The sequence below is a fragment of the Aegilops tauschii genome, chromosome 3 (assembly GCF_002575655.3).
Source record: "Aegilops tauschii subsp. strangulata cultivar AL8/78 chromosome 3, Aet v6.0, whole genome shotgun sequence".
Lineage (NCBI taxonomy): Eukaryota > Viridiplantae > Streptophyta > Magnoliopsida > Poales > Poaceae > Aegilops > Aegilops tauschii.
This window is the reverse complement of record NC_053037.3, coordinates 152,249,626-152,261,914: the sequence shown is the minus strand read 5'-3', so window position 1 is coordinate 152,261,914 and position 12,289 is coordinate 152,249,626. Positions and strand designations below refer to the sequence as shown.

At 44.0% G+C, this 12,289-nt stretch overlaps 1 protein-coding gene across 5 annotated transcripts; it reads right to left on the bottom strand.

Moving 5' to 3' along the window:
* Window positions 1-5,616: 5,616 nt before the first annotated feature.
* Window positions 5,617-10,497, bottom strand: LOC109772555 (uncharacterized). 5 transcript variants are annotated; one of them, XM_073510206.1, is made up of 5 exons: window positions 10,064-10,494; window positions 9,814-9,901; window positions 8,931-9,132; window positions 6,053-6,103; window positions 5,617-5,956 (listed from the first exon to the last, which is right to left on the bottom strand). In XM_073510206.1, exons 1-5 carry the CDS (start codon window positions 10,189-10,191, stop codon window positions 5,784-5,786), a joined length of 642 nt encoding a protein of 213 aa, XP_073366307.1. In that variant the 5' UTR covers window positions 10,192-10,494; the 3' UTR covers window positions 5,617-5,783. The 5 variants fall into 5 exon arrangements, 4 of the variants coding, with proteins under 4 accessions (XP_073366307.1, XP_073366306.1, XP_073366305.1 ...); XM_073510205.1 differs by having other exon boundaries at window positions 6,038-6,103; window positions 10,064-10,493; XM_073510204.1 differs by having other exon boundaries at window positions 6,032-6,103; window positions 10,064-10,492.
* Between the last annotated feature and the right edge of the window lie 1,792 nt (window positions 10,498-12,289).

Here is a 12,289-nt window from a genome sequence, read left to right as displayed (position 1 = left end):
GAAAATCAATGAGTTTGATTTGCTAGGGAGAGAGATCGGGCGAAAATGGAGGTTTGAGCAACAATGGAGCTTGGGGAGGGAAGAGGTGGTCTTCTTGGGGAAGAAGACCCCCTTTATATAGTGGGGGAAAAGATCCAACCGTTATCCCCTCTCTCAGTCGCACGGTGCGGTACTACCGCACACGGCCGCGGTCTACTGCATAGGGTGCAGTACTACCTATTATGCGGTAGTGACCAGATGAGGGCCTGTTGCACAGGGCAATGAGGGTACTACCGCGCGCTCCTATGATACTACCGTAAGGCAGGGCTCAACTGGCGCTGGAAATGCACTGAAGAAATAAATTGCTTCCGTAACTACTTCCGCTGAGGTTGGAGTTGCGCAAAAATCCGACACGATACTACTGCTCACAGGGAGCGGTACTACCGCGTAGGGGCGCAAGTAAAAAATTACCTCCGCGCCTTCCGCATGCGACAGCGTCCGGGCTGGAGGCAGCGGTACTACCGCTCACCAGGAGCGGTACTACCGCTCGCTTGAGCGGTACTACCGCACGCCCCTGCGGTACTACTGCTCCCTTGAGCAGTACTACCGCACGCCACAGAGGCTTTAGCATTTGGCAGCCTTCATATCGCCGAGACATGGAAAACCGGATGGTGCTCCATCGAAGCGAAGGAAAGGTGGTGCAAAGGAACAGATGTGTACGTGTTGATTCCACCCTGACCTTTCCGAAGCGCCCCCCTCTTAATAGTACGGCTTTCCTACGACTCAAATCCATCGAAAAGAAACATAGAGAACCGTCGTCTTCAATAGGCTCCGAGGGACACCGAATCGTCTTGTGCCTAGACATGAGATATCTGAAATGCTCAATGCACACGATTAGTCCGCAAATGCACTGTCATCAATCACCAAAACCACTTAGGGAGAAATATGCCCTTACAGTATCAAGCATCCATTCTTAAGGGACCACAAGATCTCACAACTATACTGCACACTACATTGCTCTTGTTAGTACCTCTTGCCCTGTATCACTATACTTACATTCATAGTTGGTTGATTATGTAGCATAACTGCACATGTTAGCTTCCCTATCCTCCGTTTGGTCCAAATTATAAGATCTAAATTTACTCTTACATTATGTAGAATAAACCCGATGCTTATTAAGAAACTTAGCTCTGGATTGTTCTTGGAAGGACTGGATGCCATGTATCACTGTGCTTATATTGACAGCTAGTTGACTGTGTAGCATTACTCCCCATCTTATATTCCCGCCCTCCATTTCCCTCAAATTATCAAATCTATATTTACTCTTACCAAAATGTTGAATAAAGCCACTGCCACTGTAGAAGTTTACCTCTACATTGCTCTTGTCAGTACCTTTTGCCTTGTAACAATGTACTTACATTGATACCAAGGTGATTATGTAACATCACTCTACATTTTAGCTTCATTATCCTCTATCTGTTTCAATATTATCACATTTATATTTACTCTCTCTACAAAATGTAGAATAAAGACAATGCTTATGAAGAAGTTTATATGATGGAATTCTTCAATTATACGTCTGACATGGAGAAGGGCTTTATAGAGCCGGCGTAATTACGAATGTAAGTCCATCCTTCTCAAGCCTTCAAATTTTGTGCTAATATAGATTTGGATAGCATAATTTTCTAAAATGTTGTTTAGTTTGGTGTTTGTATCAAATTGCATGTTTGCAACAATTGCGAGTTTCAATCTTTAGTTGTAAAACCAAGTTTCTTATTCATACCATGCACATTAATTAAAACAGATCCAACGGTTTTCTTTAGCCTTGCATGTATGCTTGTGTTGTTGATCTGTAATCAAGTGGTGTGGTGAAGCTACCCACATTTGCACCATGTAATTTCCTCATTCGTCTTAATTGATTTTGCAGATGATATGAACAACATACCATGCACATTAATCAAAACAGGTCCAATGATTTTCTTTAGCCCTGCATGTATGCTTGTGTTGTTGATATGAATCCAGTGGTGTGGTGAATCTGCCCACACTTGCACCATGTCATTTCCTACTTTATCTTAACTAATTTAGCCGATGCTATATGAACACTGCCATGTTATGTTAATGCCATTTTAAATTGTATATATTTATTTGTCAATATAAAATGGGATGGAATTTATAGCACACTCGTCATCGTTTCTTATATATACGTGCAAAACATGTTATCTGTCTACTTGTTTCTCTTTCAGAGTGATATCCCTAGTGACAGATAGAAGTCTCCTGAAGATTGTGAGACAAACCCATTGCTTGTCCCTCTAACATATATTGCAGCGAAGAAGGCAAAACATCTTGAAGATATCGAGACAACCCCAAGTCATGTCTTGATGTAGTGTTCAAGATACTCACCACTAGCAGTAACACAAGCTTGTAGAAGACGCTACCTGAATCAGTTTGACTTCTTCAATCTCGACTTCAAGCGAAAAGACATGGTTCAGTTCAGCTCCTACTCGAAGTCTAATCTCTAAGATCGCAGAGAACTCCAATGTGTACATCATTGCTAAACAACTATAGCTGGAAGATATGAGCGGCAAACTAGGGCGGTTTAATCAGCTTGCTCAGCTTTTTGTGCAGTAGCTCCTGGGCTAGGCTAACATTTCTTAAACTATGCTTAAGTGGTCTCAGTGTATATTATTTTGTTGGCGCGTTTATTTGCACTAATGTATGTAATATGGTCTTTGGTTGCGCTTTATCATCACTGGTGGCCAACTTTGATACCCAGCGGATCTAATATGCTTTAATTTCTTCATTGTATTGTAGGTTTATTCTTAGTTACTATGTCATAAATTTCTTTATTGTACGGTGTACATTAATTCATAGTTATTGTATATGCTATCGTCACTCTTCGAAAAGGCTGAAAGCTTCGATGGAGGCCAACAGGCCCAAACGTTATTGGGCCACCAAAAAAACATGCAACACAATCGGGACGGTAGGTATACTCGGCCATAATTGGGCCGACCCACAACTGGCTATAGTTGGGCCGAAACTTAACTGGACCAAAATCAGTATGGGTCCAAATGTAAGGTGGGTCCCCAGTAACTTTGGGTCGTTAATTAATAGACCGAACAATCTACGGGCTTTAATTGGGCCAAAAGATACCATAAGCATTTAACAGGCTGAAAAGCATATTTGGCCTGAATTATATCGAAGAGTCCATGGGCCGTTAGCAGCCCAAGATATACCACGGGTCATGATTTGCCCAATTATACGACGGGTCGTTAACAAGCCAAATATACCTCAGGGTTTGGTTGTCCCAATCACATCCTGGGCCATTAACAAGTCGAAAACCAAGTCGGTCCATAGATGAGCCCAAATATACCACGGGCCTTTAACAGGCCGAAAGTCAGATCGGGCTAGAATTTTGCTACCGTAACCATGGGCCATTAATAGGCGAAAGTCACGTCGGACCAGAAATGGGCCCAAGTGTAGTATGGGCCATTAACAGTCTGAAAGACACACCAGGCTGGAAATGGGCCCATCAGTACAACGAGCCGCTAAAAGTCCGAAAGACATACTGGCCAGAAAACAACCCAATTCCATCAAGGGCCGCTAACAGGTCGAAATGGGTCTAAGTATACCATGGGCCTTTAACAAGCCGAAAGACACATCAGGCTGTAATTGGGCCCAAAGACATAACGGACTATTAACGGGTTAGAACTGCCAGTGGGTCGTAATTGGGCTATCTGCAATCAGGAGTTAGTGGGGCGACCCACTAATTTTTGACTAAATCTTATGGGCATTTGACTGGCCAGCCTATTAACTAAAAGGACCACTGTTTGGTCGTGCCATGTGTCGTCGTTTTATAGGAGCATATCGTCCGTTGGATGGGCGCCGCCTGCCACAACGTAGAGCTAACGCGTGGCTCCATTGGCAAAGGAGAATCCGACACGTGGAAAATCGTCATTGGTCAAGGCGGTTAACGAGTATCAGATCCAGGACTCGTACCCGATAGCTTAATGGTGACCCGTTACGGTGGCTGCCACATGTCGGTTACCCTTGACGGAAACACTTCCATAACTCATCATTTATCATCATGGAATTGGACACTTCCGTGATTAAAAATTGATTATTCTCATGGAACACAACCCTGAAAACATAGGCATGACTATCTTGAATCTGTCATAAAACTGTCACATATGTACATGGGTGACAGAAAATGTGACCTGTTGTGACAAATGTGTGTCATCACATATGTGTCTTTTTTGGTAGTGGCACGAGCATATCTCCATGGAGGAGCAGATCGAGGCGCGGCTTGCGAATGCAGACTTCATGGCTCTATACCACACGGATCCGGAGTTGGAGGAGATGCGGATGGCCATCGACGCCCTCTTCAAGTCCGGCAGGGCGGCGAGGTCAACATACACGATGAAGCAACGCCAGATGGAAGAGATTTTGTGGGAGGTCGACGTGTTCTTCACGCCAGTTCCTTTCGATGATGAAGAGGAGATGACGTGCACGTTGGCAAACTCTCCCCTGCATCCCGCAACATGGAGGCCTCTGCCTCCGACAACAAGGAGATCGTCATTTCTACAATGATGACGAGGCGATGAACGCTCCGGCGATGTCAGGCAACTAAATGGGTGCACCAGCGATTTAGTTTAGTTAGGTTATATTTCATGATTTGAACAGTGGTGTTGAAATCTTGGATGTATGCACTGAAATCAGATGTATTAGTGGCATGTGCTTCTCCTCGAGCGCTACTAGTATATGGTTTACCAGTGGTGTGCAACACACACACACCACTCATAAGTTTTGTATCAGTGACGTGCTGCCCACACATCACTTGTATCCACTTACCACTACATGATATAATTGCCATACAAGATATACGACACTAACAAGTTTAGTATACTGTTAGTAGGCTTTCCGGTGTCAGTGATATATTGGGGTATTCTCACCACCTCATAGCAAAGGGGTCATCACAACAAGCTAACCACCTCTCATCCCTTCAACAAAACACAAACTTTCATCGTGGTCATGGATAGATCACTTAGGTTCGATTCCATAAGCACAATTACAATCACCTTATTATTAAGGTTCGCATTCCCTAGGGGCTCCAATGTGCTTCATTCCCCTGACCAAGCTACTGCTTATGAACTGCGTTCCCTTAACCAAGCAGTGTGTTTTGTTCCCTTGATCAAGCCACTGCCTATAAGTCGTGAGCTCATTCTTCGACAGTCACACAATCAGAGATCACTTTTCCTCCTACTGCTTGGCAACTCGGCATGGTTTCTTGTTTCTGTTTTATTTCATGATCTATTTCACTACTTTGCTATCAGTTACCTAGGAGTATTTGGCCTGGTTATCTCAAACCACTTCTACTTCACCCGAGCAAAAAAAGAAAAGCGCTCGTCCCTATCGCGCGATACCATCGCAAGACATGTCGCACAAGTATATCCCTAAACAGGTGGACAGGGGCACCCTCAATCCACCCAGCTTCATCCTGGAACCAAACAGCTATAAGAGCAGGGACCAGTTTCAGATGCACGCAGCGCAGCTAGCTGGCTAATAATCTTTTGTGTCCCATGCCAATTCAATACTTATCTTTTGCGAGTTATTATCAGACATTTATTCGCAAAAAAGAAGAAAAAGAGACAGCATACTTATATGATTGCCAAAGTTCTCAAGTACATAAGATTGCCAAGAGTGATGTAAGGACGAATGATACACATTGAGCATTCGAACACACATACTGCCCCACCACCAACTCACCAAGTCTAGCTTAGCATATTATGTGAGCAGTAGGGGTAACCCTATTTGTGATAGCCAAACTGGAATTCTCCTCTGAATGGATGCAGCACACCGCTTCGATTATAACACATTTCACATATTTTCTCCACCCTGCTATGTCCACATGTACATGTCCTCTTCAAACAAGGGTGCGGAATATTGAAGAGATGGTAGCATGTCTTGCAAACGCAATCCGCTGAAAAGATAACAGAGGAAATCAGGCAACAGAGAAATTTAAGAGGGTAATGTGCAGAGAGAGAGAGAGAGAGACAGCCACCAAGACGACGAGTACCCCACAGAAGACGGAAACCAAGAAAGGTGTAGGCTTCAATCACTGGTTCATCTGAAAACAGAAGGAATAAACAACCGGTTTCGGCCAAGAACATGCACAGCTTTAAAAGCAAAGTACCTTGCCAGGTTTACGTATCAATCGCTTAAAATAAAAACAGCTTGGATAAATCAGGTTTAGCCGTATGCAACTTTCCTTGGATATCTGAATAGCATAGTTCATCGTACTAGGTGTTTAGGCCATGTAGCCTAACATCAGGGCAACATGATTTTCTTAATGTCAGCTGTGTTCCTTCTCTAGTTTAAAACACTGGTAAAGAATTCATCCGATTAACCAGTTAACGGGCCAGTTAATTGCTACTCGTTGGGTGGCCGAATCGAATAACACCTATTCGCCGTGTTAACTTGTCAGGCCGATTAATTGGCCTGTCAGACCGATTAATCAGTTTTTAGGGCGATTAATCGCTGCTGGCCCATTAACTTCTGGGCAAACAAAGCCCAAAATTTTGGCCAGTAACCCCTCCCATCCCCCACTCGATCCTCAATAGTTAGGGTTCGACCAAACAGTATCATATTGGTATATTACATAGCTAAGAGCATGAGAGTATGGTATAATACGTAAAAAACTAAATATATGTTGGCAAGTTCCTATCTAATCTACCGATTAATGAATGACCAATTAATCTAGTTAATAGGCCGATTCATCGATTAATCGCTACTCCTAAGTAGATCGAGCAGCTACCAGTTACTGATTTCTAGAAAAATGGTTTAAAAGAAAAATAGACAACCATCTATCTCTTTGTCAGCCCGGCAAAAAGAAAAAACAAAATAGGAATATCATATGTTATCCATATCCTAAAAGATGTGCATCATGCACTCCTAAAAGCATGATATAATGCCCTCTGTATGATAACAAGAGAGACAAAGCAACTGGTACCTGCAATTCGTTCGCACATGAATCTAATCTGCACGATCAGGAACGAAAAAACTATAATTACTAGAGCAGTTTTAGATGTCAGAATTGTGCCAAATATGTATGTGTACGAGTTAAGCTACAGTTGGGCTTGTAATTAGTGGAGGGTTACGTGTTTGAGTCAAACCATGAAATCCGGTCCAATTAGTCCTATTATTATATAAAAAAAGCATCACGGGGTAGCCAAATAGACTAGACATAAGCTGATAGGCTAGACATAAGAGGGATGGTACAGACGCCCGAGGCAGGGGACCGGCTGTGACGGGTGGTTGGAAATGTCATCTGATGGCCTCGACGTGCATGTAGTCTTTGTAGTATGTTGATTTAGTACATGGGAACAAGCGCCCCTAGTCATACCCGGAGATGTAGCTGATGTTTGATGAACCTCGTTAACAAATATCGGCATTGTTGCTCGTGCTTGTGTGAATGTTTGTTCCTCGGAAGATCAACTATGCGCGCCTCAGATGTTCTAACAGGTGATACCATGAGTTTGGTTGCGATGTTTTGGAGGTCCTCAGATCATGCCCTCAGATCAGCCTGAGCGCAAAGTACTCATTCTACGGTCCAGCCAGCACAACGCACACCTCCAGCCAGCAAATCTAACTCTCTTCCCACCGGGCCGTAAAAGCTTTAGGAAAAGTAGTAAAACAACTAAAGCTACTGCTAATGTCTAGGCAAATAATTAGTGGTAGAAAGATCTATTTTCCCAGTAAAAGAGAGGGGGCAGGGGGGGGGGGGAGTAGTATTCTGCGCTCTGGCTGGGTAGTACATGAAAACCACCTAATCAACCCATCCACTAACTTTTTGGTTCTACTAGTAAGAAGCTTAGTTATCAGGAGTAAAATGCTAGATTCTTTTACTACGCAATCTGGCATAAAACTTCATAGTAAAACGTTTTTTGTTTTGTAGCAAATGCGGTAGACTCTTTATGACTTAATTTTGGGTTTAGATTTGATGGTACACTTACCGTCTAATAGTGAAACTGATAATTTCTTTACCACCCATTGCTTGGGGGGAGTGGCGGTGCCAGGTGTCAACGCTATGGATTGTTATTTTTCTTTTGCAAGATTTGTACATGTTGATCTTGCAAACAAAAAAAACTGGGTTAACGCGTGCCGGTGCCGACGCCCGAGCACGACGACTCGCTCATGGACTGGTGGCTGTGTGTGAAGGAGTCCACACCGCCAACACTTTGCAAGGCTCTGAAATCCGTAGCGCTCTTGGTGCCGTGGATGCTCTGAAAGCATAGGAACGCGTGCGTGTTTGACCATGTTAGCCCATCGCTCAATGAGCTAGTTGACAAGATCAAGGACGAGGCCCGATGTTGCGCAAAGGCCGGAGCTCAAGGGCTCAGGGTCGTTTTGCCATCATCCTGGGATGTCCACTGAGCCCCTGATGGCTGTGTAAACCTGCCTCCTAGGAGGATGTAAATTCCTCTCTTTCCAATGCAATGAAACGCAAAAGCCATTTGCGTTTTCTCGAAAAATTGACTACCCAGCTTGTACGTGGCTTCTCCACTTGGGGGGAGCACGTGATGGCATATAGACCGAAGAATGATAAAGCAAGTTTAAAATGTATTTAAGCGGTAACTGTGCACTCTCGAAAAGCATGGCCCAATTATTATTTAGATCACGAATGTCTCAAATTTTACGTGTTCAAAAGACAACATACAGAAATTTCGAACAGCACCTCTTTTAACTAGTATAATCTTACGTGGTAATGTGAATCTTGGGCATTTCACAGTAGCTTTCTCTACAAAATTGCATTTGATGAAAATCACATTTTTCTTTGAAGTACATATGCTTGGGAATGGCAAAAGAGAACGAGATCTTCAAGCAGAAACATGTGGTATGCAGTTGTGTGACAGCACCGAGATAAGAGTGAATCAAGTTCACAAGTAGATACATACCTAAAGGAATGCATGTGACAACTCCTTCGAAATCAGCTCTACAGACGTGCTCAAAGAAAAAGAGAGTTTGTGGAACCGGCAGGAAAGAGAAGCAGCCAGAGCGCTTCCGACGAGCAACAAAGTTGCCATGACTCCAGCAACACCCATCACCAAGTTGGCTGCTCCTGGTCACCTTACCAGGAGCAAGTTCATACTCATTGCCCTGATCAGCCAACCAAACATGGAAAAAGAAATTGGTACAGGTAGGAAGGTCAAACAAAGCAGAACAAAAATCATGGAAACAGAAATTGCTACTTGTAGCAAGGTAAAACAAAACAAAACAAACCAAAGAAGCATCAGTGACTGACTTAACTTAATTACTACCCCGTACCTCCTATCTTTTACTAGTTGTTTAGGGAGAAATCAACCAGATCTCCCACACACATTTGAGAATTTGACCCACACGTATCGCAATTATTGCTTAGCAAAATCTGTTTAAGTAATAATTATATGGAAATATATTGAGACCTGCTACACGTACGACAACCTTTGTACGATTTTTGTACGACAGCCATCAGCAGCCGTTGATTCAATTCCACGTACGAGTGAGATCACGTCTTACATAAATCGTACGCACTTTTCATTGTACACAGAGCAATTTCGAAATATATTTCATGACAAACCCAGTAATACAATTTCCAAATGTCAAATCCAAATATTGATTAGAACAAGTTAAAGTGTGAGGGAGTAACTAATGATTTTATCTAGCAAATTTCGGTGAATCTACTTCAAAGTGGCGAAAACAGTGGGCCGAAGGCAGGTCATTAAATTAATCTGTGTGTATACGCCCAATTTGCAAGACCGGTTAATAAGAAGGAACGTTGAGTAAGGAAGAACAAATCACCGGATGCAGAGCGTTGTACAGCTCGAGGCCATTCAGCACAAGCTGGCGTTCGGCAGCTAAGCCTTCCAAATGCCGGTACGGATTAGATCTAGTATACGAAATTCAGACGGATCAATGAAATAAGAGTATGCAAATACTGAACCGAAGTGTTGGGTCTTGGGAGGCGAAAGCATTCCATCTAATCCTATTCCGCTGGTGCGAAATTGAACTTGTGCGGATCCATGGAACACTAGATTAATAGACTGATTACCTGCAGCATTCTTCAAGACTCGCGTATTTTAGGCCGTCAACCAGACTCTTGTTGTCATCCGACTGCCACACGCGCCAGGGGCGCTGGCGACGCACCGAGATCCTGCCTAGGAGGGGAAGAACTAGCATCTTCGCTCACTGAACTTTTCTTGCTGGACGGGTCCGCGCTGAGTTTGTTTCGTACTTATGGAACTCAAACTGAAGCGGCGCTGTTCAGACTATCTCCCCTTCCTTCCTTGCCTCCGCCTGCTCCGCCTCCGACGATCTCCCCTTCCTGCCTCCGCCTTATGAGACTCACGCGTAACCGTTCCGTCTCCGATGAGGGTAAAGAGTCTCCACCGCGGATCCGATCCTCCTCACCTTTCTTAACGGAAATATTACCTGGCGGCCGTTCGCCAGGGGGCTAACCCCAGCGAACCCTCTCCCGGCCGTCGCACGAATCTCGTTGTAGAGCCGACACCACCTAGGATTGCTGGACTACTAAGGGCCAGTTCTTTTGGTGGCTTCTAGAATAAGCTGCAAAAAGCTGCCCCCTATCCAGCTTATTCTAAAAGCCCAACCAAGTTTATTTTTTTAGAAGCCTAGTAGTTAAGACTTGACTAATAGGCTTCTAAAAAGAAAATTTTGGTTGGGCTTCTAGAATAAGCTGGGTAGGGGGCAGCTTATTCTGGAAGCCCAAAAAAGCTAGCAAAAGAACTGGCCCTAATTCGCTGCTCCGCTGCTTCTGGCGAACGCCCGGTTTTTCCTTTTCTCCAAAAAGAAAAAGATCACGAGGCCAGGTTTCGGTTCGATCCCCTGTGTGCGCTCAAGCGCCCATCACCTGGGCTGAGAGGGCTTTTGTGAATGTTCTTGTGTTTAAAATGGCACATATTGTTTTCAGGACGCGTCTGGCTGGCCGTTGGCTCGCTAGCGGTAGCGAGCGGCCAGCCAGAAAAGCAAAATTCCTGTCCCCCCGTTTTGAGAAAGGAAGGCCTCTTTCCGACCCGCAAAATCCGTTGGCTCGGTAGCGCTCGCGAGCGGCCGCCAGCCAGACAAGTCCACCAAACAGAAAACAATGGCCAGTCGCTATCACGTGACCCCACTACTTTCTTGAAAAAGCCTCCCACGGCCCCCACGTCCACACTTCCTCCTCCACGGGTGGCAAAATTTTGTGTTTTGACCCTTTTGTTAAAGAAAATCGAGATCTGACCCCAGTTTGAAAGTTTTTCGAGATTTGACCCTTTCCCCTACCGCCACGAGGCACGGCGGTAGGATCATATAGGCTACCGCCGAGACCTGCGGCGGTAGCAAACTTGTCCACGTCAGCAACGATAACGGCTTCCGTGCCCCCTCCGTCACACCCTACCGCCTCTCCACCCGGCGGTAGGATGTCTGAACCTACCGCCAGAGTCTCTGGCGGTAGGGTATGGGCATATATAAACCGCGGGCCGGCCACCCCACCCCCTTCTCCCCCCACCCAGCCGCCCCCACCACGAAGAACAGAGCAGTTGCTCGAACTCGCCCTCTCTCATCCCCTACACTCCCCCCCTCTGATCTTCTTCGTTTCTTGACGGATTTTGCGGATCGAGATGGCCCCGAAGAAAGAAAAGTAAGCTCTTTCAATCCCTCCAATAAGTTTTAATCAAACACCTTTCGATTCGTCGCATTATTCGATTCAAATCACTCCTATTTGAATTTTTTTAACCCTAGGATTGATTTAGGTTGATTCTAGATGTTATATTGTGTTAGATATGAACTATATTGAATAGTTGGTATGGTTGTGTTAAGATGAACCCTAGTTCATATTTGATTTGAATGGTTTTTTTTATATGATGGATGTTGGAGGTATTTGTTATGATAGATGATGCATGTTCCTATGCTATGATGTAAGTATTGGATGTAGTGTATGATGAATATTGGAGATGAATATATGATATATTTGTTATATGTAGTGTATGAATCCTCAAGATGAACCCTAGTTCATTTTTTTTAACAAAAAATGAGATGATGCATGTTGGATGTTGTTGGAGAAATATGTGTTATGATGCATTTGAACCATGGTGATTGCATCTTCATAAAAGTATTTTATTTAGTTCTTGATATATGTATTGTATTTAGTTCATGTTCATGATAATCTTGATATATGATTATTCAAAGATTGAACTCATAGGTTCTGTTGGATGTGATTAATTTTTGTTATGCATCGATATGTTTCGTAGTTAATGTTGAACCCTAGTTCATGTTGAAA

Bases quoted from the DNA above. Each gene is read 5' to 3' on its own strand.
- LOC109772555 (XM_020331234.4), bottom strand. From the start codon at position 10,191: ATGCTAGTTCTTCCCCTCCTAGGCAGGATCTCGGTGCGTCGCCAGCGC. The intron at 9,902-10,063 runs GTAATCAGTCTA...TTCGTATACTAG, and splicing joins AGTCTTGAAGAATGCTGCAG to ATCTAATCCGTACCGGCATT. The intron at 9,133-9,813 runs GTGATTTGTTCT...TTGGCTGATCAG, and splicing joins TGTACAACGCTCTGCATCCG to GGCAATGAGTATGAACTTGC.